Source organism: Salmo trutta, chromosome 30 (assembly GCF_901001165.1).
Source record: "Salmo trutta chromosome 30, fSalTru1.1, whole genome shotgun sequence".
In the NCBI taxonomy this organism is placed as follows: Eukaryota; Metazoa; Chordata; class Actinopteri; order Salmoniformes; family Salmonidae; genus Salmo; species Salmo trutta.
In genome coordinates this window covers 10,783,257-10,810,721 of record NC_042986.1, presented here as the reverse complement: position 1 = coordinate 10,810,721, position 27,465 = coordinate 10,783,257, and the positions used below count along the sequence as shown (strand labels likewise).

Genomic DNA, 27,465 nt, shown 5'->3' with positions numbered 1-27,465 from the left:
ACAGATTTCTCAGCCTAGCCAGTAACATTGCCTCGCTCGTCTTCCTGCACAAGTTCATAGGTGCGTAAACACACGTACACCCCCACACTTTTAATGGCCAAATAATTCCTATGTCAGGAATTTTGATACTGATGAAGCAAAATAATCCAGCTACAATTTTATTTACAAGTACACAGTGATAGATTTGATTGTAATGGACTTTCCCAGTTTTACTGCCGTTGGATTTGTACGTCAGTATTCAGTGATGACAGGCTCTTATCCATTCATACAGCCTCTGGTGTCCAGTTAGCCCTGGGCTGGCTAAGACCTGGAATGTACTGCCTGTAGGAAGTCCTGCTAAAGGTGAATAAAGTAACAAATAGTACCAGAGGAGTGCAGCCAGCCTCATGTTAGTTTCCTGCTCCAACTACCACACACACACACACACTGGCCAAGGTCTTTGTGTTTATGACCAAACAGAGGCTGTAACTCAGAAACTACTGTACCACATGTCGAACATCACATGTTTTTTTTTTGAGAGAAACTTGTTTGTCACTTAAAAAGCATAAGGCTTCGTTTACACAGGCAGCTTAATTCATTAATATTATTTGATACCTTTCTGATCTTTTCCCTAATGTGTGAACAGCGAAAAAACACATGGAATCTGATATTTTGACTTCCTATTTACACCACCTCCATATGTGGATCTGAATCCTGATACAAACTCGATCCTCCATATGTGGCCTCTGATGGAACCCTCAGATAAGATTTTTTTGCTCAAATGTTGTTTTTTGGACATGACCTTTACCATGACAACCCCCGCAAAATGTAAAGGAACAGTGACAGGAAATGAGCATTGCATTTGTGTGCTACTTCAGAGGCTACATCTGTGTGAATGAGCAGATCTGATATGGGTCACATGTAAAACTGTGGACAGTCAGGAAAAAAATATTTATATATACAGTTGAAGTCGGATGTTTACATACCTTTTCCCCCCACCCCACTGTATTTCATCCCCTGCTGATTTTGTACGTTTGCCCACTGACTAAGAAAGGATCAGTCTACAATTTTAATGGTAGGTTTATTTAAACAGTGAGAGACAGAATAACAACAAAAATATCCAGAAAAACGCATGTCAGAAATGTGATTTGCATTTTAAAGAGGGAAATAAGTGTTTGACCCCCTCTCAATCAGAAAGATTTCTGGCTCCCAGGTGTCTTTTATACAGGTAACGAGCTGAGAGTAGGAGCACACTCTTAAAGGGAGTGCTCCTAACCGCAGCTTGTTACCTGTAAAAAAGACACCTGTCCACAGAAGCAATCAATCAATCAGATTCCAAACTCTCCACCATGGCCAAGACCAAAGAGCTCTCCAAGGATGTTAGGGCCAAGATTGTAGACCTACACAAGACTGGAATGGGCTACAAGAACATCGCCAAGCAGCTTGGTGAGAAGGTGACAACATTTGGTGCGATTATTCGCAAATGGAAGAAACACAAAAGAACTGTCAATCTCCCTCGGCCTGGGGCTCCATGCAAGATCTCACCTCGTGGAGTTGCAATGATCATGAGAGCTTTGAGGAATCAGCCCAGAACTACACGGGAGGATCTTGTCAATGATCTCAAGGCAGCTGGGACCATAGTCACCAAGAAAACATTTACATTTACATTTAAGTCATTTAGCAGACGCTCTTATCCAAAACAATTGGTAACACACTACGCCGTGAAGGACTGAAATCCTGCAGCGCCCGCAAGGTCCCCCTGCTCAAGAATACATATACATGCCCGTCTGAAGTTTGCCAATGAACATCTGAATGACTCAGTGAACAACTGGTGAAAGTGTTGTGGTCAGATGAGACCAAAATGTAGCTCTTTGACATCAACTCAACTCGCCGTGTTTGGAGGAGGAGGAATGCTGCCTATGACCCCAAGAACACCATCTCCACCGTCAAACATGGAGGTGGAAACATTATGCTTTGGGGGTGTTTTTCTGCTAAGGGGACAGGACAACTTCACCGCATCAAAGGTGCGATGAACGGGGCCATGTCCCGTCAAATCTTGGGTGAGAACTTCCTTCCCTCAGCCAGGGCATTGAAAATGGGTCGTGGATGGGTATTCCAGCATGACAATGACCCAAAACACACGGCCAAGGCAACAAAGGAGTGGCTCAAGAAGAAGCACATTAATGTCCTGGAGTGGCCTAGCCAGTCTCCAGACCTTAATCCCATAGAAAATCTGTGGAGGGAGCTGAAGGTTCGAGTTGCCAAACGTCAGCCTCGAAACCTTAATGACTTGGAGAAGATCTGCAAAGAGGAGTGGGACAAAATCCCTCCTGAGATGTGCGCAAACCTGGTGGCCAACTACAAGAAACGTCTGACCTCTGTGATTGCCAACAAGGGTTTTGCCACCAAGTACTAAGTCATGTTTTGCAGAGGGGTCAAATACATATTTCCCTCATTAAAATGCAAATCATTTTATAACATTTTTGACATGCGTTTTTCTGGATTTTTTTGTTGTTATTCTGTCTCTCACTGTTCAAATAAACCTACTATTAAAATTATAGACTGATCATTTCTTTGTAAGTGGGCAAATGTACAAAATCAGCAGGGGATCAAATACTTTTTTCCCCCACTGTACATCTTAGCCAAATACATTTAAACTCGGTTTTTCACAATTCCTGACATTTAATCCTAGTTAAAATTCCCTGTCTTAGGTCAGTTAGGATCAACACTTTATTTTAAGAATGTGAAATGTCAGAATAATAGTATAGAGAATTATTTATTTCAGCTTTAAATTATTTCATCACATTCCCAGTGGGTCAGAAGTTTACATACACTCAATTAGTATTTGGTAGCATTGTCTTTAAATTGTTTAACTTGGGTCAAACGTTTCGGGTAGCCTTCCACAAGATTCCCACAATAAGTTGGGTGAATTTTGGCCCATTCCTCCTGACAGAGCTGGTGTAACTGAGTCAGGTTTATAGGCCTCCTTGCTCGCACATGCTTTTTCAGTTCTGCCCACAAATTTTCTATAGGCTTGAGGTCAGGGCTTTGTGATGGCCACTCCAATACCTTGACTTTGTTGTCCTTAAGCCATTTTGCCACAACTTTGGAAGTATGCTTGGGGTTATTGTCCATTTGGAAGACCCATTTGCAACCAAGCTTTAACTTCCTGACTGAAGTCTTGAGATGTTGCTTCAATATATCCTTATAATTTTTCTTCCTCATGATGCCATCTACTTGGTGAAGTGCACCAGTCCCTCCTGCAGCAAAGCACTCCCACATCATGATGCTGCCACCCCTGTGCTTCACGGTTGGGATGGTGTTCTTCCGCTTGCAAGCCTCCCCCTTTTTCCTCCAAACATAACGATGGTCATTATGGCCAAACAGTTGTATTTTTGTTTTATGAGACCAGAGGACATTTCTCCAAAAAGTACAATCTTTGTCCCCATGTGCAGTTGCAAACTGTAGTCTGGCTTTTTTATGGCGGTTTTGGAGCAGTGGCTTCTTCCTTGCTGAGCGGCCTTTAAGGTTATGTTGATATAGGACTCATTTTACTGTGGATATAGATACTTTTGTACCTGTTTCCTCCAGCATCTTCACAAGATCCTTTGCTGTTCTGGGATTGATTTGCACTTTTCGCACCAAAGTGCGTTCATCTCTAGGAGACAGAACGTGTCTCCTTCCTGAGCGGTATGATGGCTGCGTAGTCCCATGGTGATTATACTTGCGTACTATTGTTTGTACAGATGAACATGATACCTTCAGGTGTTTGGAAACTGCTCCCAAGGATGAACCAGACTTGTGGAAGTCTACCATTCTTTTTCTGAGGTCTTGGCTGATTTCTTTTGATTTTCCCATGATGTCAAGCAAAGTTTGAAGGTAGGCCTTGAAATGCATCCACAGGTAAACCTCCAATTGACTCAAATGATGTTAATTAGCCTATAAGAAGCTTCTAAAGCCATGACATAATTTGCTGTTTAAAGGCACAGTCATGCTGTTTAAAGGCACAGTCAATTTAGTGTATGTAAACTTCTGACCCATTGGAATTGTGATGCAGTGAATTATAAGTGAAATGAAAAATTACTTGTCATGCACAAAGTAGATGTCCTAACCAACTTGCCAAAACTATATTTTGTTAACAAGAAATTTGTGGAGTGGTTGAAAAATGATTTTTAATGACTCCAACCTAAGCGTATGTAAACTTCCGACTTCAACTGTAGAAAGAAAATCAGATTTGATTTCTAGGCTGGTTGTGTACAAATGCAGTAGTTGTATAGATTCTGATCATTTACTCCACAGTATCTATTTGCTTTTTCCAAACGCTACTTTAAGCTTTTATGTGGGGTGTGAAGGTCAGTTTCAGACCACTGAGCATTATGACTTGAACGTGGTCAAAAGTGCCCTTCTCGTCTTCCTCTTTTGTAAAAGAGAGGCCATTTTAACTTTTTAAAGTCACAAGTGACACCAAAGGTCCATCATTTCCCTGAATGGAACAGCTTGAATATAAGTCAATTACATGGCAAGCCATTTCCCTCTTCTGCCATATATTTAGATGCTAGGTCTCCCTGCTAGGTCTCCCCCCTAGTCACTAAATGAACTGAGTAGTGGCAACTGAAATACAAACAGTAGTCATACTAACCTGATTTATATTAAGTCGTACTTACTCAATTCCTCATTTATAAAACATATTTGTTTAAATGACCCACCATGCTGCCCTCTGTTTCCTTGGCTGTATCTAGATGTATATTTTATCGCCACGCTGTCGTTCCTGTGGAAGGTGACGGTCATCACCCTGGTGAGCTGTCTGCCCCTCTACATCCTCAAGTATCTGCGCAGACGCTTCTCACCGCCCAACTACTCAAAGCTCACCTCCTAGAGAGCCCTGCTTCTGTGCATAGGGAGGAGAGAGATCTCTGCTCGCACACCTCCCTACCTCTCATCTAACAGAGCCTGCGCTTTATAAGAACCTAAAGGGTTCCCTTCCCCTTTAATTTATTCTTAAATGTTCATGTGCAATTGGAAGAGTTGGTGTGAGAAGAAAAACAAGTTTGATTTGAGAAGAAAGTTGTTGTGTAAGTCTACAATATTTCCCCTGTTTAGATGTAAAGACTGACAAGTATGACTGAGTATGTTTCCAGACTGATTGGATTGGTGGTTACCGTAACCGGAATTCTGTGTTTTATCATGGTCACAGGTCTAAAATGTGTGAATACCATCAGGAAATATGTGCCATAATGAACTAACAGAGGGCTGTGCACTTCTTAATCATGGACTCATTAACAATATAGATCAGGTTTGGTATCTAATCATCGGGCCTAGAGAACTAACAAGGATCACTTGATTGGATTTGACTAACATACAGTACTTGCATAAAAAAACAACACAAGCATGTCAGTCTGAAATGCATTGAATTGGTAATTATGTTGAAATTGTACATTATCAGAGTAATCATTGTAGTTCCATTGGAAATATAGTGTGAAATACACTGGAATTAAATGTTTTAATATCCACTTTTTTTTTTACAACATAATAGTTGTATTACAAATTCAAGTGTTTTTTATGGCACATTCTGTTAATGGAGAACACTGGTACTGAAGTAGTGTTTCTCAAGGACTTGTTGCAATTTTATGTTAACAGTTCTGGGGCTTAGAGATTAACCTCTGATCAAATTCTGTTTGTGTATGTGTTTGTGCGTCACCCAACGACTACAACCCAGCCAAGTGGAGGTGGCTTGGTTCTTTAATATAGCATGATGACCCACTGTCTCAGATGTCAAAAGCTGTGTCTTTGTCATTTTGTACGTTTGGTAAAATAGATTGTGTCTAAACTGAAGAGCATGGTCAATATTCAGCCACTAACTGAATGCTATTTGTAGCCAAGCCATATGTTCCACTTTGGCCGTCAGACTAGCCGTGTGTCCGCTAGGCCAGGGAGTCTGTAGGCTACCCTGTCACGTGGTCACTGCCCACTCCTGACGCCAGTTCTTGCCACACTGTGTCATTGCATGATTCACTTTAGTTGTGACATGAAGCCAATTCAAGCCATAGCTGAAAATACACTGACCACTGTCCGTCTGCCCTCTCCCCTCACCCAGAGCTGAGCCCCCACAATTCCCAGTTCTTCTCTTCTCACAGACATGTCTGGAATAGAAGGTAACAATTTTCACCTGCACAGAGTGAATGGCCCAGTAGAATGTGTTGATTTTCAATAGATATTAGTGCACATTTTAAAGAAAAATATGTAATGAATTCCTCACATACTATTCCTCGGGAAGAGGAGGAGAGAGGAAAGAGACGACTGGTACAAAAAAGTGTAAATAATTACATTGTGTTGTAGGCTAATGTCCCCATTTTTTATTATTTTCGCTAATGTACTATAAAGATGTAGACTAATACCATGACGGGGTAACTGTTAGGATTAGTGAATCATTTGTGTCAGAGTACATACAAGCTGTCATAACTACTAATTCACTGTTTTTCTTGTTCAGTTGGAATTAGTCATTTTTTTTGTGACCTACTCTTCATCTTTCCTTATTTTAGTTGATGTTTCAAACATTATTCAAACCCTTTGAATTTGACATGCTTTTTCTTGCAAGGAATTTTGTTAAAACTGACAGCTGTACTTTTTTTCTTATGTGGACTTTGGCGGTTTCATACCATCAATTGTGGTAGAATGACACTACATTATTTGACTGTTTTGAAGTTTTGTTTTTTTAAGTATTGTCTTGCATAATTGTAAATAACCTGTTTAATTTATTAACCTTGATGATTTTGTGTTGGTATAATTGCACTCTAGTTAGCAGAACAAAAAGGGAGGATCGTGTTGAATTGTGAATATTGGTGGTGATAAAATAAATCTCATGTTTTCCTTTCTAGTTACCGAACCATTGTCATTTCTCTCAAATCCTTTTTTGTAGTAATTTTTTCTGATATGTTTAGCTTTGTGAGAGTTAATTTAAGTGCTTGGTTTTGGTACAGAAGAACAACAATTCCTCCAGTAAAACTAGGCCTATAGTATACTCAGGCTGGACTGAGGCTGTACTGTGTTAGAGCGTTGGGCCAGTAACTGAAAGGTTGCTGGATCGAATCCCCGAGCTGACAAGGTAAAAATCTGTCATTCTGCCCCTGAGCAAGGCAGTTAACCCACTGTTCCCCAGGCGCCGAAGATGTGGATGTCGATTATGGCAGCACCCCGCACCTCTGATTCAGAGGGGTTGGGTTAAATGCAGAAGACACATTTCAGTTGAAGGCATTCAGTTGTACAGCTGACTAGGTATCCCCCTTTCCCTTGGCTTTCCATTATTGTAGAGGAAATCTTCCTTATGTAAATCAGTGTGCGTCTCATTTTCACCAGAGGAGGGAGTCCCTGACACTCAATAAAAGCTGCTCTCCTCATACAGTCAGCCACACTTTCTGACAATCATATCCTGTAGCCATCAGTGTGGAAGGGTAAGTCTATGCCCTGTCTCTTTGACCATCTAATGTCAGAAAGGGATTGTATCATGATAGGGAGTTATGGGATTTATTTAATCTGATAAAGTACAGTTAGTATAAAATACATTTTTCAGTTTATCTTTTACGAAAAATCAATCTTAGCAAATATTACTTGAATCTCACACCAAATTAGAACATGCACAAGCTAAAATGTATTGAATCTCCCAAGATTTCAAGAAATTGTTTGTTGGAACCAAGCCTCAGTCCAACCAGTAAAACGTGGATTCAAGCCCCACACTATGTTCATAATAAAATCCTGCTTCTCCGTCCAACTTTTTCTTGTTCCATGGCCCACATGCGTAGGTTTTACCATTTAAAATAAACAATTTAAGTTAATCAGCTACATGAAAACTGAAATTCCACCCCAGAATCAATTGCAATGCCCCCTAGAACTATTTCATCTGAGCTTCAAGCATTCAACAGAGCCCCTTGTTGGAGCATTGCCAAACCTCCAATTTAATCAAAAGAGGAGAGGTAGCGAGTCCCCAATATGACTCCTGGTGTCAGGGAGTCATCTACAGAGAAAGACAGTTTGTTAGGGTCAGTTGTATTTCAATGTCTTTTTAATTACTATATTAAGCTAAGGAACTCCTTTTGGCTTAAGTCAATACATGTAAACAATGATGTGAAGCTGGTTGCATAATAACAATTTTAATAAATACATTTTTTTATTAGGACGACCAAGCTCGTTTGAAATATGTCAAACCCTATTTGCTGTACTGTGGGGATAAATCAAAGTGGCAGAACCTGACAAACCAGTCAATGCACTTCAATCTACTACACGTTCTACTTCGCTTAGTGTAAACAAAGGATTTTGGTGATGACACACCATAGGAAAGTGTGCTGAGCATGCACACACCATTTCAACAGCTATTTATAGCCTGGGAGGACTGGAATGCTTTGATTGGTCTAAGCACCTACTACTACCCGAAGGATGGGCTGTTGTATTTTTCCCTCCTTTTGTAATCTTCTATAACACCTGTTTCAATGGAAGTCAATGAACTTAGCAGACTGCTATCGCATTGGTGTCTATGGAAGAGCCACCCCCTTAAGCAGACAATGGTAAACAGCCTGAGGGAACTATCTTCATTTATCCACCATCTTTGGTAGAAGTAGTACTGTACTACAAGTAGGAGATGCAGCTATTCCTATAGGGGTCAGAGGTTATTGTTCTTGAGGTGCTGGGTGGATAGACAGTTCCAGGTCCCAGGTGTCGTCCGTGGGCCTGAGTGGAGGTGTGGCACAGAGCACAGCGCAGAGGTGACTGAATGGTTGGTTTCTGGCTGCTTATTCTCTATCATGTACCACTGAATAAAGACGTCTCACCATTGATCCAAAGAACTCCACACCTGGCTACCGTGGAAACAAACAGAGAAACATGTCATCCCTCTGCATCTCTCTGCACATCTAATGAATGGGTGATAGAAGGATGTCAGAATTACAGTATGAGTTAGGATTGGAAACTTGGTACTACGACAGTGAATAGTGTCTTCTGGGGGGATGTTGTTTCATGGGATTTCATAACGCTGCCTGTGCTCAAGAGGGGAAAAATCCCTGAGCTATGCAACTTTATTTTCCAGTGGACTAAAGCAGAGAAATGTGTTAAACAAACAGAGTATCGATCAAACTCCCATTACATAAGTGGATTGTTTCATCTGATGTGGACATGTAGTTTCCATACTGATACAGAATGTATTAGTTCATTGAGTTGGAAAAAGAAGAAAGGAAATATTTTCCAGAGTTGACAAGCTGTGGCAGAACAGAAACAGGATTCCTTATTACACATGACATAATATAATGCCCGGTTCTACTATCCAAGCATTTTAATTCAGTTCCATTACCTAGTGTTCTGTCAAAGCAGCAACATGAATAACTTGGAATGTTTTTTTTTAATAGAACTTTAGAATGTTTAAGGAATGAAGATCTAAACACTGGCTGAAACAGGGAACAGGAAGTCCAAACAGAAATCTAAATGAATTAGGAATGTGGATTTTTGACAAGAGCCTTCTCTACTGGTTAGTACAACATCTATATAGTGTAAATTGTAATGTGCTACACACTATAACTAAGTAAATAATGAAGCTCAAGACAAGACAGCAGTACCACCATAGAGATATTATTAAATAAGTAGTAATTATTAGTATTCTAATTCCTAATTCCTATAAGTAACACATTAAAGGTCCACTCAGCAATAGGAAATCATCGTATTTGGGGCGACTCGCTGCTTACAGAAATCAATAACACAATTCTAATCTGCCAATATTGGAGGGGAAGGGGTGCTGGCAGTCTTGGAATTTTGTTGTTGTTGATGTCCGTAAGCCAGAAGTCTTGTCGATGATGATGTCATATTGCTGAGTCTACCTTTAATAAGACAATTTCATTATGGATTTCTTAAGGAGAAACTAAAATGGAGTCAAACGTCTACACATCCCTTTAGTCGTCTGAATTTCCTTCGAAAGCTTTCCATGAGACATGATTATAATGTGCCATCCATTTCCATATCAAAGTTCCACTGCTCCACTAGTTTAAAAACTAAAACACACATGTTGCACTAGGAAAACTAAATGGGGTAATGCTATAACCCAGACAACGCTCCCTAAATTAGCTGGTTTACAGTGATGGAAAATCCTGCATGAACTTGGAAAAAGTGGGTTCTAATGGCAAAAAACGGAAGTGCAAAATCGGCCGTCTGGACAGGCTTAGTCAGTTTTCCCTTCTCAAACGTATGCCTTATTCATTTACTCATTCATAACTTCAGTTACATAAGAGTCACGTAACAGTGGAGGAATTTACATCTGGTAGACAAGGGATTTAACTCGGACGGTCGAAGAGTTAGGCTACCCCCAAAATGTATGCTCTGAATTGTGTGGTTTACAGCACAGTCACTGACTGCAGGCACTTAGTTCACCCGATAGTCTGGGTCTACCACCCAAATCCTTTCAGTCACCCATCTAAACCCATGTCAGAACTGGAACCAGATCCCTGATTATGCCCCTTATAGTACACAGATTTTCCTATGGACAGCTCTGCTGCTCACGTCACTGATGTCAGCACTGTATCAGTAGCTTCATTCTCGACAATGTTCAACGCATACCACCATTGGGTATAAAGATACTTGGAAGTCCCACTTTAAATGAACAAGAAATGGAAAAGCTTCCTGAACGCCTCCATTGGTCCTCACAAAGTCATTATAGAGTGTGGAAAAAGAGTAACATTTGGCAGTTGAAAGTGTGCCCGAGAGACCATAAATGTATTGGTGGAGTTCATGTACAGGAACATGGTGGCAAGTGAGTCCTCCCAGAGCTATACACTACTACATTAGCCTATATATGAACCATATGAGTGAATGGTAATCCATCCACAAGTTCCATATACTCTGGCTGCATCCTGCTACAAGGTACTATTACATCTAGTCAGCTATCTTTGTAGGAATCAAGCTACAGACGTGTGCAAGAAAGTAAGGGCTGATACAGACGTGCATGTTGTTGTAACTTATGTCCACTAAGCTTACCTTGGCTTCTCTGTATATCCCATTCCTCAGCTTCCTCCACTGGGCACCACAGTGAACTTGTTAATGCGCTGAATTAGGTTGAAACATTTCTTGGTTTGAGTTACCTGGTCTCCATGACTTAAACAGACCTTTCCAAGATAAATGCATCAGTTAGACCTTTATTATGTGATTAATTGGCAGTGTGTGTAACTGTGTATTGAGTGTGAATAGACTTACAGTAGCAAATGTACAGAATAAAAGTCCATAAAAGGACAATGCCCCTGGAGCTGACTGTGTTGCCAAAATCCCATCCAATCCAAACAATGACATGCCATTGTTGACCATTGGCATAGAAGCCAGTATAGGGCCTTGTTCTTAAATGAAATATGCTATCATAGGGGAAATGTATGTAATAAATCTGTCAAGTGCCGGTGAATTGTATATGTTTTGTAAAAGTTCAATCTTTCTTTTTATATAGCTGTTATAAATAATATTCCGTTTTTTGTAAGATGCTTTCCATTGGGAACTTATGCCACATTTATTTGCAATGGAAATTTTTGCTGGAGTCAATTTAGCTGTCTATGATTTCATACTTTTTCTGCCTTATATTGCCTCATTTGTAATGTTAAGATGCAAGACTACAACTTATACAACTTATTAACAGCAAGTTTCCAATAGAACACATTGCATGTTCAACAGGACAAGCAGACCATTCAACCAGACTGAATTGAAGGCATAACCCACTGGGCACAGATGTCAGTTTAATGGCTTGTTTGGATTTACATTTGGTTGAGTTGTCAACTAATGTGAAATCAACAAAACATTTCACCATGTCATTGGATTTAAGTTGGATGAAAAAAAACACAAAATACCCCGACGTTGATTAAGTTTTTTTCAAATGCAATCAGTTTTCCACGTTGATTCAACGTCATCACATTGATTCATTTGGTTGAAATGATGTGGAAACAACGTCGATTCATCCAGTTTTTGGGAAGCCTCGGACTAGAGGTCTTTACGGGTCCAACCGAACCCGAATACCTGAGACCCGATCTGGGACCAGGTCCAAAATTCAAACTTTCCCCTCGGGTCTGTGTCGGCTTCTGTTTGACTGTCATCAGGTCTCGGGTCTGTGATGGGGGCGGGAAGATGGGGCGCTACAGATGGCTAAATCGGTCTGCTAATACAGAATTAGTAAAGGCCCAGTGAACAATTTTTTCAAATTTTAATTATATATTTTTTATTCTGATTTTTCAGGGGGTGCTGCAGCACCCTCTACACTGCTACTTGCCGTGGCAATGGGGTCTATGTAACTACAGCTGACCACAGCACTGCTTAGAATATAGAATATTTATTTTATGCTAATACAAAGAATTTATTGACTTATAGAAGGCTTAGCCAACACATAAAGACCTATTCGACCTACAACTTGGCTGATACATTTTTTTTTGTCACTGGGTCCAATCAGGTCTGGTCTAGATCGGGTCTAGGTCTGGTTGTTGTAGGGACGTTCGGGTCCGGGTCTGATTGCCCTCGAGTCTGTTCGGGTCCAGGTCCAACTATTTTGACCTGCGAAGACCTCTACCTAGAACTACTGCTGATTTTTAAAACTCAGTTAAGGCACAAGTTACAGTAATGTGACCAGCACACATTAAAACTTTGTAGCCTAAAAAAGTTATGTACTACTGTATATAGTATACATAGGCCTACTGTTTTAATTTTTTTAGCCCCTGTCCTGCAGTAATTTTTTCACATCCCTACAATGAAGTTCTTGTGTGCCACTGTCTGCGAGAAGCCACAGAAATGCCTTGGCGCAGGAGCCGGAGACGTCATGGATTCCTGAGTGTGGGCTTTGCAGGAAAGCCCTGAGTCTTCGAGATGGAGCCGCTCCAGGTTTCCATGGCAAAGCGCATAAACAGGAGGAAACACTGAGGGAATCCCGTTATTTTACAGCATTGGACCATTATAAACACCCAGAGCGGGGAAGGAAGCCGCTCTTGATACTCAAGTAATCCTTAGAGCAAGGAAAAGAAGTTCAAACCATAACCATAGCTTGCTGGAGTCTATTTTAGCTCCATGTTTTTGAATTTATAAAGGAGTATTGGAAGTCTAATATTTCATTTTTATTTTGCCTTTGTTTTATGCAAGTGGGTTTCTACTGCTATGATAGGAGAATAGTTTTTCATTTTTATATATATTTTTAACTTTATTTTCAAATGTTTAGAGAATCTTGGAGACTGGCACAGTACCACACCATGAGGTCGATGGATCAAGGTATGGATGCCGCGTGCTGAATTGTGATAATCTGGTAATTTATCAACCCTATTGATTTTCGAGTAGCCTAGTCCTAGACATGTGTTGATATATAATTTTACATTGTATAATCTACAAAATATGGTATATTGACTGTGTAGTTGTATATCGTGTGTGGTATATCTGGACAGTCAGTTAGTGGTTTGGGTATCTAACTGATGCACATGAGTTGATCAGTTTATACCATGGGGATTCCGCTATTTGCCTGCATGCCCTGGACAGCGGCGAGGGGAACGCTAGCGCTATGTAAGGTAGGCTACGCTACTGTAGTGGTAGACTTTACGTCATTGTAGTCACATGAAAATTAGCCTTCAGGTTGTAGTAGATCACATTTACATTGACATGTATAACTATTAAAATAAAACATTCATGCCTGTAAGCTATAATGACCAGTAAGGTATCCAAATTCATACTAACAATATAAGATGTATAATAGGCATTGTTATCCGTTACCTAAAGCCTATGGGATCGGACATGATAAAACATTAGCATTATAAATTGTGACTGATATGTGCACGCGCTCAGTGCGTCCTGGGGAGTTAATCTTCTATGTTGACAATACCAAGGCAAGATGTTTATGGCTATTGAACAGTTTGGTTTGGGATGATTAAGGACTTGATTGATTAAACCTGCGTAGCTGATGTTATGGCGGTGTCGAGAGGTGGAACTGCTTTGGACGGAGCTGTCAAATCGGTGAGCAGCTACTCGTGTAATAGCTGTCTCGAAGCCATACCCATCCCACTCGCGTTAGAAGTTCACGACGAGAAAGTGTAGGCTATATAGAAATAAAGACGCTCAACTGGGAAATAATTAAATAAAACGACGTGTAGATTTACATCTCACATCACATCTCAGTTTTCGAACTTGTAAACAAGGCTGCATGGGATTTATCTCAATGCTACTCCGTGCAGACATGGCAATATAATGCCGGAGCAGCTTGTGGATTTGACAGCTCTACGCAATTCCTCCTCCCACACCGTCAAAACATCAGCTAAACAGATTTCGGCTAAAGCAGATCTGATTGAATCGGGCCCTTAATTTAATGTAAAAAAAAAAAAACTTTTGACACATTTCTGCTATCATGGCATTATTAGGGTGCATGCTACTCTTGTTCAGGTATTCCTGCTAGGAACAATTAGGACCCCTCCCAGACATATTTACTACTTTTGCTGTAGGCCTAAACTTTCACAATGTAGCTATTGTGGTATGGTGTTATGCCAAGATGTTATTACAACGCTATAACTTTACAATGGTTGTTATAGCTGATACAGTAGGGTTTATAAATGTAATAACTACACATGGTCTTAAGCTTGTTCCACTTGTTTAGACACGAAGGAGCACAGATTGAGGTTTAAATTACTGTAATCTGTCAACTTTTCTCTAGCCTGATCCTAGCTAGAGCTGTCTGTGCTGTTTTACAATCTCATATGTTCATTGTCATGCCAAAGCACAAACTGACCTGGGACCAGCAGGCTAGCTCTCTCAATTCAATGTAGATCAGGGCCGTATTCATAAAGCATCTCAGAGAAGAATTGATGTGCTAATCAAGGATCAAATAAAATACAATTTCAGTTCCCCTTGTCCTTGTAAGCGTGTATGGCGACCTGTGGGCGAGTGGTTTGCTGATGTGAACGTTGTGAACAGAGTGCCCCATGGTGGCGATGGGGTTATGGTATGGGCAGGCATAAGCTACTGACAACGAACACAATTGCATTTTATCAATGGCAATTTGAATAAACAGAGGTACCGTGAGGAGATCCTGAGGTACATTGTTGTGCCATTCATCCGCCGCCATCACCTCATGTTTCAGCATGATAATGCAAGGCCCCATGTTGCAAGGAGCTGTACACAATTCCTGGAAGCTGAAAATGTCCCAGTTCTTCCATGGCCTACATACTCACCAGACATGTAACCCATTGAGCATGTTTGGGATGCTCTGGATCAACGTGTGTTTTCCAGTTCCCTCCAGTTCCCTCCAATATCCAGCAACTTCACAAAGCCATTGAAAAGGAATGGGACAACATTCCACAGGCCATAATCAACAGCTTGATCTACTCTATGCGAAGGAGATGTGTCATGCTGCATGAGGCAAATGGTGGTCACACCAGATACTGACTGGTTTTCTGGTCCACGCCCCTACCTTTTTTTAAGGTATCTGTGACCAACAGGTGCATATCTGTATTCACAGTCATTTGAAATCCATGATTAGGGCCTAATGAATTTATTTCAATTGACTGATTTCCTTATATGAACTGCAACTCTGTAAAATCTTTGAAATTGTTGCATGTTGTGTTTATATTTTTGTTCAGTGTAGTTTCTAAAGGGTTTAAAAGTAATTAATTAATTAATGTATTCATTAGAACATAGACCATAACAGTAAACTCCCCAAAAATACAGAAAAAAAGTAATTCATAATTCATTTTATGAATTGACTCATTGATACGGCATGGGTGGGTGAAAATGCTGCAATTACTGTAACTTTTAATTCAAACTGTAAAGATATTGTGCACAATAGTAGCCTAGATTATACTATAGCCTACTTGGACACACAATCTTTACAGTTTGAATGAAAAGTTATAGTAAGATACCTAGCCTATATATGTCATGCGTAATTGTTTGGTGCCAAACACCCGGGGGCAGCAGCACTTCAGCTGTACCACTGATGCAACTCGTCACTATCAAGTTGTGCACCTGCAACTAACTGTTCTGTCAGTGATCGTAGGGAGGCGTGATCACTCCGCTTTTGACACCTTGCATCGTATTTATTTACTTTGTGAAATAGACACCGCCTTGTCTCACCATGCGGTTAAGTTTGAAACAGGAAGCTTTAGCTACTATTACGATTCTGATCGTTGTTTTCAAAGCGTTTTACTGATGCATCAGGGTCGCATCATCGCTTCAATCGAGCAAGTAAATAGTCTCCCATGGTGTCTCCACCTCCAACGCCTCTGACATCGCATGGCCTTAGTGGATAAAGACAACAGCCAGTGTAACATCATTGATTCTACAAACGATCTATATTTCCTTTCGTTTTTCTCATAACTAAACTGAGTAAATAAGACAGATGAACTCGTTTTACGACGGAAAAAACCCTAGTGAGTTAGGGTTGGAAGAGGAACTGAGTCAAGTGAACTGCCAAGATGAGTTGGAGTTTGACTACCTGTTTGAATACGAACCACCTTGCGACAACTTTACCGGGGAAGATCAAGGTTTGTCCAATCGTTTGTCAAGTCTCCCACGCGCTTTTCAACTTGTATATGCGTTATAGTACTTTAACGACAAATTACTTCTTACACTCTCAAAAACGCTCTCAAAAACGTTTAATTCATTGGCGTCATTGAAAACAAATATACAGGAAGTAATTTTGACAATGTTATTTTCCTTCCACTTCTAGTTATAGTAGTCATTACTAAACATAAATAAAAACGTTGACAAAAATGATACGATTGATCCTGTATTTCTTATGCATGTTTGTATACATTGTATAATCACACTGTAAAATAAGATGTTGATTCATTTGTAAGGCAACCAGCTGCAACAGGATTGTGAGTTGGCTCAACATTTGGGCATATAGCTGAACTAACATACATTCTCAAGTTGAATTGTATGGTCATTCTACTTAGAATTTTAGGTTGAGTGACCATACAATTCAACTTCATCATTTTTTTTACATTATTTGCATATTTTCCAGTGTGCCTTGCCTTTTGAGTGAATTGTACTTACCACTCATGACTGTATTTGTCAGCAACAGAGACAATGGCTTTCAGTCCTTTAGCCTTCACCAAGTGAGTGTCTAAGTGAATATGTTATCTGTACAATTAAACTCTATAACAATAGATTGCATATGGCCTTTCATTGAGGGCCTAGATACATCCTAACACAATGGTCTGAAACTCCTGGTTCAAGTTTCCCTACTGGTTTACAGTACTGATGTGCAGGTTGAACTTTTCATTTTTTTTAACAAATCCTTTTACTGACTCTAGATTCATGATTCAACAAATGATACATTTGGATTCAGATCTCCATCGCAACCTAAAATAAAAGTTAAAGAATAGGATTAAGCCAGTGGCTCAGATGAAAGTATCCAAGCAATAGATACATCTTCTTTAAATGTTGATATTTGGTTGCGGTGTCAACCAAACACAATTCAATATTACTTTTGTAATACAGTAAATAGCCTAAAGTTAAGGCGATCTTACAGTATTTATTAATCTTTAAAATTAGTATCACATCCCTGGACACATTTTGAGGTTACTGTAACAACAAATGTCTTCTTATGTAATAATAGAAAGTGTGCATGTTAAAGATAGCATGGAAATGTCACAGGTCTGTGGAGATCTTCACAATTGATAGAACAATCTGAGCAGAATCTCAAATGGCATTGACAACTTGCACCATGTACTTAAATAATCAATCCAGGTAATTTGGTTGGGCTAGTAGATGAAGCACAGTGATAACACATTAAGTTGTTGTAAAATAAACAAAATATCTGACATTGTATTCCCATTTAAAAAATGATTGAAAGCACAGTGATATCACATTTAGGTAACAACTAAAACAAAAATCAGACATTGATTTTCCATTGGAATTTGGTTGTGCTTTTAGATGGTTGAATGCATAGTGATAACTCATTGGGAATTCAACAATCTTTTGACTGTCTTTTTGAGGTTGGAAACTCATTGATCAACGTATCAACCAAATATGACCCAATTCTCTACATTGAAATTACGTGGTGTGCCCAGTGGGTAGCAATCACAAATATACATCGTTTGAAGTACACAGTCTCAGCCACGAATGACAGCTCCAATAAGACAATTATGGTGAGCGAGAGGCTTGTAGAATCACTCTGGGAATTACTGAATCCAATGAACTAAATGTTATTTTGACTAAACGAGTTCAAAAGATCAGAGTCAATAAAAAGAGCCAAACTTCCCATCACTACTTTACAGGCCACATCACTTTGCAAGTCACATTATGCTGGCTTGCAAAGTTATGTATATTTTGTATTGGAATCCAGCCAGAGTGAGGATATCCAACAATTCGTCCCACAGGTGCCTGGTGAGGGGAGGACGGCTCACAAAAATGGCTGGAATGGAACAGTATCAGTTTTCAATGTTGATTCAACATCACATCAATTTTTTTGGTTGAAATGACATGGAAACAACATTGATTCAACCAGTTTCTGCCCAGTGGGTTTGTGTTTGATACCATTCCATTCAAGCCATCACTTTGAACCCATCCTCCCCAATTACATAGCCACCATATGTTTAGAACTATCAATCACTCGCAACATGCATTGAGAATAACTGGCTAGGTAGGAATGATTAGTTTGAGGCTACATAAATCATATTAACTGGAACGGCCATCTCAGCAACGGGTGCAATAAGTCAAACCATTAACAGATTGGATTGGTTTAGAAAAATGTTTGTTATTTATATTTGTGTAGCATAAGATTAATCAACCAATCAATGTACATGCAAAAACACAGGTATTGAAACAAACATTTCTGAAAATCAACCTGCAATAGAGCATGCTGGGAAATATGATAATGACGGGTGTGGTTTTGATCAAACATAAAGTTGTAATTTTACTCAACAAGCTGGTTCAAATTCAGCTCACTTCGAGCAGTTTGCTGACTAAACAAACTTTAACACATTAGCTCAAATTCTTGTCCTTCTGAAGTCCACTCAACTCAAAGAATAAAGCAGTTGGTTAAGTTGATTACAGTGCATTGGTAGAGCTTGTTGGAACATACTTTCCAACCACAAAACATCATGACATTTGTTTTATGTACATAATGGGTTAATGGTTACAAAAGGAGGACCCTTTTGATGTGATCTGTGAATACTTTCCAAATCTAAGCCTTTTGTTTTATATGATTGTTAATCAAACTGATCAAAGGGATTGAATAAAAATGATTAACAATATGGTTATATGAAATGGTTATTTGATTAATTCAATAAACACAGAATTTCAATTCAATGTGGCTCTCAACATGTGTATTGAAACATGTACGTTTGTAAGATATGCGATTTCGGGGGAAAGTGAATATCTTTCGTGAGAAATGATTTTACAGACTATGGGCAATCCCTTTTATAAATAATATATTTTGTTGTACTTTCATGTGTTTTCCTAATGATTTCTCTTCCTTGTTTACTATCTCCTTCTGTAGATGAGCAAAATCTCTCCTCACAGAGAGTCAGCCCTCCATCTGGTCTGGCCTACATCCAGGAGGAGGCTTCCCCCTACAGCATTAAGTGTAGTGAGCACAACCCAGAGAGCCTCTCTGGCTATGAGCACCTGGAAGCCAAAAACTACCTGGACCACTCCAGGCTTGGGGGCATTGCCCTGAGCCCCAGGATCGAGATCACACCCTCACGTGAGCACTACAGCGATGGACGAGATTCCCTGCAGAACCACACTCTGAACATCAGCCCCCGTCCCACCTTGACCGTCCCGGGCCACGAAAGCCTGGCCTACCGTGAGCCCCAGTGCTTGAGCCCAGCCTCCAGCAACTCCTCCACCAGCTGGCACTCGGAGAGCTACTCCCCCTGGGCCTCTCCCTGCGTGTCCCCTAGTAGTGGCCAGACCGGGGCCGGGGACCTCTGCCCCCGCTTCCAGAACATCCACACCGGCTCCCCCCGCACCTCCCCGGGCACCTCCCCCCACACCGAGGAGGGCTGCCTCGGCCCCCGCTCGCCCTCCCCATCCCTCAGGCCAGGATCCCGCTCCGCTTCCCCACAGGGCAAACGCACCTACGACATGTACAGGAACCCCAGCCTGATCACCGGGATCCGTTCCCGCAGTCCCTCCCCCCATAGGGGCCACAAGGAGCATCCCCAACAGAATGCAGGGGCCCACTACGGAACCTCCAACAGTCTTGCTGAGGCCATGAACGGCTACGGCATTGTCCAGCCTGGTCTAGTCCCCACCAAGATAGTGAAGACGGCCAACCAGGCATATGCCTTCTACCCAGAGAACCACAGGGAGGTCAACTACCTGGTGTCCTGTGAGCAGGATGTTAAGAATAAAAATGGGGCCGAATCCTTCTTTGTGATCCCTCCCATCTGGACCAAGCCGATGGTCCCCAACCTCTGCAGGTGAATGGTGTAGGAAGCCTGTACTGTATAGGTGCATCGTGCAGTTTTATTATGAATCTGATTTAGTTGTTAATTTGTATGTTTGTATGACCAAGCTTTCATAGCCCATTAGGAACCACAATTTAGCTAGCCTAATCGTTGCACAAGACAAATTAATACTTTTCCCCCATCTCTTATTTCCTTTAGCATCCCAGTGTCTTCTCTGCCCCCTCTGGAATGGCCTGTCCCCAGCCGTACAGACCAGTACAAGCTCCACGTTGACGTGCAGCCCAAGCCCCACCACAGAGCCCACTATGAGACAGAGGGGAGCAGGGGCGCGGTCAAAGCCCCCACTGGTGGTCATCCTGTTGTCCAGGTACGCTGCATCCCACTGGGCGCAGACTTCAATTCAACGTCTGTTCCACTTTGGTTCAATGTCATTTCATTGAAATGACATGCAAACAACGTTGATTTAATCAGTGTGTCCCCAGTGGAATGGCTCTGTATCACTGTTAGAAAATAAGTTGATTTATGGAAGTCTTTTTTGGTTCTTGGTAGAATATTTTCACCCAATGAAGAACCCTCAAATAACCTTTTAAGAACCCTTTGGTGAAAGGAATCTACCTTGAACCAAAAAGGATAATACATTTCCTGGAATCGAAAGAGTTCTCCTACAGGTGAAGAACCCTTTATGGTTCTAGGTAGCCCCTTTTAGTGTAGGACAGCCCTAATAGGAAGGCCTGTTGTGTGTAATGGTATTTTCTAGTCAGTACACAGCTACGCTACTACTGTCCCAGGGCCTGGCTTAGGAACATTTCTACTGTGTGTTACTGTGTATGTTCTACAGTATATGTTATTTACCTCATCCTTTCTCGATCTCTCCCTTTCTCTCTATATATCTCCCTTTCTCTATCTTTCCCTTTCTCTGTCTATCTCTCCCTATCTCTATCCCTCTAACTTTCTCTTCTTCCTAGCAGCCTGCCACACTCACTGAAATGAGTTATAATGTGCACTGATATCTTGCGCATGTCAGCTACTGTTTCATCAAGTCAAGTCCCAGACTTGAATTCCAGCCATTATTACACTAAACCCCTTGCAGATTTATTGTTTTTGTCTTCATTTACTATGAGCAACAGCTTTTGTGTTAATTGTTTCAAATCAAGTGTCATGAGAACACTTGTCTTCTTGCAAAAAACACACTGCTGCTTTGCCTCTCACAGCCCAATGTTTTAACCACAAGCAGTTTTGTTTGGCCCATTTACACGCATTACCCCAGTGTACTCTGGAGACAGGAGTGGTGAACTTTAGTTCAGGCATACTCATCTGAAAAAAATAATAAAGTAAAGTTAAGTTTTGCTGTATAGAGCTAGTATCACCTTTTTACATGTTCAATCTTAGCTGAACATAATAGAACGCATTTCCACGTCGTCCATATATTTAGGAAACAAGTAGGAAATAGAACTTTCAGTTCATATTTTAATGTTTCCAAGGCAACATCTTGAAAGCTTACTTGTTGTTGTTGATCGTCAGAACCTGGCCATGTGGAAATTAAGCATTTCTCACTTTCCATTTTCTGGCTCTCTTTGAGGTCAGTGAGCTGTGCCTGGTGTCGTCCGATCACGTGGCTGGCTAGGCGCGGCCAAACTACTCCCTCTCAGTCCCAGACTCTGAACTCCCTCCACTTTAATTTTCCTAGTCCCACTCGCTCTGACTCACTGCAACCATAGCAACCAGCTTCTCAGATGGCCTGTTCTCAGATAGAATTCCTCTATTTTACTCATTGTGTCAGACTCAACTACCTGTGTTCAAGACCACTCATGTCACTATAGTTTTTGCTTACATTGAACAGTTGTAAGGAGTTTCACCAGTGAAAAAGCTCTGTTCTACAACAGTGAATGTGAATATTGTAATTCTCACTTGACTTTAAAGAGGACACTATGCTGTAGGCTACTCAGCTTCCAAGGATGTGCCTCTTTCTCTCGGTCAGTCCCCCCATGCCTGTTTCTCTGCTGTCTGTCTGTCTGTCTGTCTGTCTGTCTGTCTGTCTGTCTGTCTGTCTGTCTGTCTGTCTGTCTGTCTGTCTGTCTGTCTGTCTGTCTGTCTGAGCAACAAGGAAATTAGATGAGATGTGATCTCTGCCGTGCCTCATTCAGCCAAACTCTGCCCCCTCACTATACTCTTCTCACCGGTCGTAAAATACACATAGACACCCCCACACACACACACACACACACACACACACACACAGATTAGTGGAGAGACCAGAGACTACCTCGGAAGGAAGCATGCAAAAACCACAATGCGTGAACTTGCAACTAAAATTATCTGTCTGAAAAATCATGAGCTTGAAAATGTGTGTGTGTGTGTGTGTGAGAGAGAGAGAGAGACAGACAGGGGGTTTTAGTGGTAAGTTAAGAGAACTATGTAAAGTGTAGACGTCTGACAAGGTTGCAAGCATATTTTGATTATTTATCTGAATATTGGCGACAACTAGGCCTACAGCTACTTTGCAATTGTATGTAATGATTTTGATAAATATTTGTGATTAGGAGTTTTACATCATGTTATAAACATGTATTTACTATGTGGCCATCTCCAATTCTCCAAACCATTCCACTGTAGAAGTACTGGAATTAATGTAGACCTAGTCTTTCTTTTGTTTTGAAAGTATCCGTGGCACATGTGGCTAAACTAAGGCAGTCATATTCTAATTAGCATGCCAATGAATGATAGTGATTCCTATGGAGCCTCTTTGAATTCTAAAGACAGCTACTTTAGAACAAACAGCTGCTAGCTGATATTCAAGGTTGAGGATACTAATGTTTCCAGCAGTGAGTGTTTCTGCTGAGCCAACATCTAAGTAATTTAGCAGACACTCTTATCCAGAACAACTTAGAGTAGTGAATGCATACATTTTAATTTGTATATATTTTTTGTACTGGGCCCACATGGTAATCAAACCAACAACCCTGGCATTGCAAGCGCCATGCACTACCAACTGAGCCACATGTGACCCCACCAGGCTACACCAGGCTAAGGTACCCTACCAGGGGGTTAGCTTTATGTTCAGCCAAAACTGTTAGCAGAAAACTGTCAAAGAAGACGTAGTTATAGAGTCATTCACCCTCAAAAAGCACAAGAAAGAGGATTTCGACACTCACCATCTCAGATTGTTCTGAAATGGTTTTGAAACAAATAATATGAGCATGCCTGCAACATTATTTTGTTCAACAATTATTTGAACTCTAATTGATTGCCCCCAAATTGTAAATTTAAATGTATAGGATTCATATAATATTTATTAAATATAGTACCCAACATCAAATTTTGACCAAACCTCTTCTTAAAAATGATTGAGGAATCCAAATAAATGGTCAAAAGCTACCCATAGACCCCCCAAATCCCATACCAAGTAGTATGAAGCTGCGGCTTGGAGTACAGTTTAATCATACTATGTTATGTATTCTCAGAGAATTTGGTGGGGATTTTTCCCCTGTTCAGAGAAATTAGCCATTGAAGTAGCTTGCATTTTCCCACATAAATTAGTGTGAAAGTTCCAGATTCTGCCACTATTCCTGCTACTGCCACCCTATTATCCCTTTTGCTGATCTCTTGTGTTTATTAAATGGATCACAACAATGGTTTGTAGAAAACCAATAGCTTTTGCTCAAGATGAAAATGAATTGTGTCCTCACAAGTCAAGCCAGTCCTCCATGAAAGCAATTAAATGTGTCCTTCTCTTAGCAACGAATGTCTCATCCAACTCTCCTTGAATAGTCCAACAAATAGCAGCTCTCTGAGAGGGCTATCCCTATGTTGGAATTCTCAAATTAAGACTTTTCTTACAATCCCAAACATTTTATGGAGAAATGGGCTAGTGACTGTTGTGACATTCCTAATAAAATAACACAATTATAAACCCTTGCGTGGCAGTCTTTTGTTATTGTTTTTTACCATTAAATCCAACTCAATTCCATTACCATTGCAAAACACCATACAGTGTATGTTTGGGAATTTTAACATTGAATACCCTTAGCTAGAAACCATAACATTGAAAGCATTAGCACTGCTGTAGCCTAATCGTTTGCTTGTTCAACAAGAATGGTCTAATCCAGACTTTTTGGGATGGGAATAAACCACACACACAGGGTCTGTTTCCTGGACACAAATTAAGCCTAAGAGAAGGAACACCTGAATTGCTTTCATGGAGGTCTGGCATAAATTGTGAGGATGACCACACCATTTATTTTCATAATGAGCAAAAGATATTGGTTTTCTACTCAAAGTTGCAACATAAATGTTGTGACCCATTTAGTAAACACAAGAAACCAGCAACATTTGATAAAATGTTGTGGCAGTAGAAGGAACAGCATCATCTATTGGGCAAAACCTGGCATTTGTACTCATTTATCGGGAAATATGCAAGCTACTTCAATGGCTAATTTCTTTGAACAGGGGGGGAAAAATTTCACAAATTCACTGAGAATACATTACATAGTATGAATAAACAATACTCCAAGCCGCAGCTTCGTACTACTTGCCAAAAACATAAGGAACTGATACTGGACATTTGGGTGGGCTTAGTGTGTTGTTTGGGGGGGGGGGCGGTCCGTGGGTGACTTGACCATTTATTTGGATTCCTCAGGTCTTAATCATTGTTAAGAAGAGGTTTGGTTCAAATCAAATGTTGAAAATAATGAGAAATACCAATCATTATATAAATTCAACTATGCAATAAAACACTGGTTACCTACCAATGGGTGGGCATATATTATAAGGGGGGGGGGGGCAGAACAGGCAGAATAGGAACTTGAAAAATTACACATTATGAAAAGTGTGAACATCTTGACTTCATGTAAAAAAAAATATTTATTAGAGTTTCTTCCAGTTGCATGGCTACAGGGGAAAGGAGCCACTGGGCCTGCAGATCTTCATCGGGACCGCAGATGAGAGGATCCTGAAGCCCCACGCTTTCTACCAGGTTCACCGCATCACGGGCAAAACGGTTACCACCACCAGCTACGAGAAGATCATCAACTCCACCAAAGTCCTGGAGATCCCTCTGGAGCCCAAGAACGACATGAAAGCAATGTGAGAGAAATTAGAGTAGTGATTTATGCCAAACACCACCCATACAAAGCAGTGTCCTTTGCAGACTTTGGTTCAAACGGTATTTGTTTTCTTTCAAACTCATTGAGCCTGTTTACTGAGCCTGTCTCCAATGCCACCAGATAAGTGGGAAGAATTTAAACTGATGGGACTATTCCATTGGTTCCAGGCATGCTCTTTTTTTCTCCCCAATTTCGTGGTATCTAATTGGTAGTTAAAGTCTTGTCTCATCGCTTGCAACTCCCGTACAGACTCAGGAGAGGCAAAGGTCGAGAGCCGTGCGTCCTCCGAAACACAACCCAACCAAGCCGCATTGCTTTTTGACACAATGCCCACTTAACCCGGAAGCCAGCAGCACCAATGTTTCGGAGGAAACACCGTACACCTGGCTCACACTTTGTAAGCGTGCACTGCTCCCAGTCTGCCACCGGAGTCGCTAGTGCACGATGGGACAAGGACATCCCTGCCGGCCAAACCCTCCCCTAACCCGGACGACGCTAGGTCAATTGTGCGCCGCACCATGGGTCTCCCGGTCGCGACCGGCTGCGACAGAGCCTGGACTTTAGTTGCACAGCTAGCTTAGACCACTGTGCCACTTGGGAGGCTGTGCCAGGCATGCTCAATCAAGTTTTTGAAATAAAACTCCTACTAATTGAACCCAGGTCTGATCTCATTAACCATATCAGATGTGATCATAATGCAACACATGGGTATCTGTACAGGGTTTACAGTAGTTAATCCTCCTATCTCACAGAATCGACTGTGCTGGGATCCTGAAGCTCAGGAATGCTGATATTGAGCTGAGGAAGGGCGAGACGGACATCGGACGAAAGAACACTCGTGTGCGTCTAGTGTTCCGTGTGCATATACCCCAACCTAATGGGCAACACATCTCACTGCAAACCGCATCCCATCCTATTGAGTGCTGTAAGTACATCCAACACTATAATAGTTATTTATTTGAAATGTATTTAACCAGGTCCCATTGAGGCCAGAATACCTATTTTCAAAGGCAGACATATTACCTGTGCTCTTTAGCGTGATAAACATAGAATCACAGACTATGTGGTCTTTCCCTTCTATAGCCTTCTATAGATGTGCTATAATTAATTCAATAAGGCCTGAGGGAGTGTGGTATATTGGCCATACCACAAACCCATGTGGTGCCTTATTGCTATTATAAACTGGATACCAACCTAAATAGATCAGTAAACAAGTACTTTAGCATCATACCCGTAATATATTGTCTGATATACACATGGCTGAAATGCTGTTTCAGGCAATCAGCATCCAGGACCCAAAGTACATGATTTATAATGTGGTTTAGGTTTAACATGTGGTTATACTGTATTTTGATGTTACACAATGCAGTACATTTCCATGTATGTTTCCTCTTCCCTGTTTTCATTGCACTGATGTTAACCAGAGGTAGCACAGAGAATGAATAAACATGGCTAAAACTCAGAGTAGAGCTGATAGTTCAGGCACACGGACGTACAAAGACTTATGATGAGGCTGGCAGCTCTGAAACCTCAACTCTTTTAGAGGGTGTGTGTTTGTTGTATGTGTGTTTGTGTGTGTTTATGCGAGCGTGTGTGTTTGTGTGCTTGGGTGTGTCTGAATCCTAGTTAAAAGCAAAACATTACTTACGTGTAGGCTAACATGTCCAGGGAACATGAAGTCCGTGTACCAGTGTATGCTATGCCAGTGACGTGCGTAGAGGTTGGTGGCTTTGTAGGCACTGGCTATCAAAGCCAGATTTACACGCAAATAAACAATGAAGTCCAAGTTCACCATACGACAGATAGTTCCAACAACCAGAGTGACATAGGTTATTAACCGAAATTGACAAAAAATGTCATCAAATGTAAATATCAATGTAGCCAAGCGATAGCCTCCAATGGCAGGATATTTCATATCATCTGACAAAATAACACACTGCTCAACTCAGCTCAGCCATATACCAATGTAGCATCCGCAGTTACAACTAAAAGGTGGCACTAAA

The 27,465-nt window shown here is 40.9% G+C and overlaps 2 protein-coding genes across 4 annotated transcripts in view; both read left to right on the top strand.

Moving 5' to 3' along the window:
* The window catches only part of atp9a (ATPase phospholipid transporting 9A), a 40,370-nt gene extending 33,513 nt beyond the window's left edge, over positions 1 to 6,857 (top strand). The window contains exon 28 of the mRNA XM_029722699.1: positions 4,719 to 6,857. Coding sequence (XP_029578559.1) covers positions 4,719 to 4,855 — 137 coding nt within the window. The 3' untranslated portion in view covers positions 4,856 to 6,857. The remainder of the gene's footprint in view (positions 1 to 4,718) is intronic.
* A 6,091-nt stretch (positions 6,858 to 12,948) lies between these two features.
* Positions 12,949 to 27,465, top strand: part of LOC115167938 (nuclear factor of activated T-cells, cytoplasmic 2) — a 52,478-nt gene continuing 37,961 nt past the window's right edge. The window contains exons 1-5 of one of the 3 annotated variants that reach the window (XM_029722695.1): positions 12,949 to 13,233; positions 19,445 to 20,372; positions 20,559 to 20,727; positions 25,240 to 25,442; positions 26,215 to 26,387. In XM_029722695.1, the coding sequence (XP_029578555.1) occupies positions 13,176 to 13,233; positions 19,445 to 20,372; positions 20,559 to 20,727; positions 25,240 to 25,442; positions 26,215 to 26,387 (1,531 nt within the window). In that variant the 5' untranslated portion in view covers positions 12,949 to 13,175. Of the gene's footprint in view, positions 13,234 to 15,973; positions 16,482 to 19,444; positions 20,373 to 20,558; positions 20,728 to 25,239; positions 25,443 to 26,214; positions 26,388 to 27,465 lie in introns of those variants that run through there. The other 2 variants (XM_029722693.1, XM_029722694.1) reach the window with 2 other exon arrangements.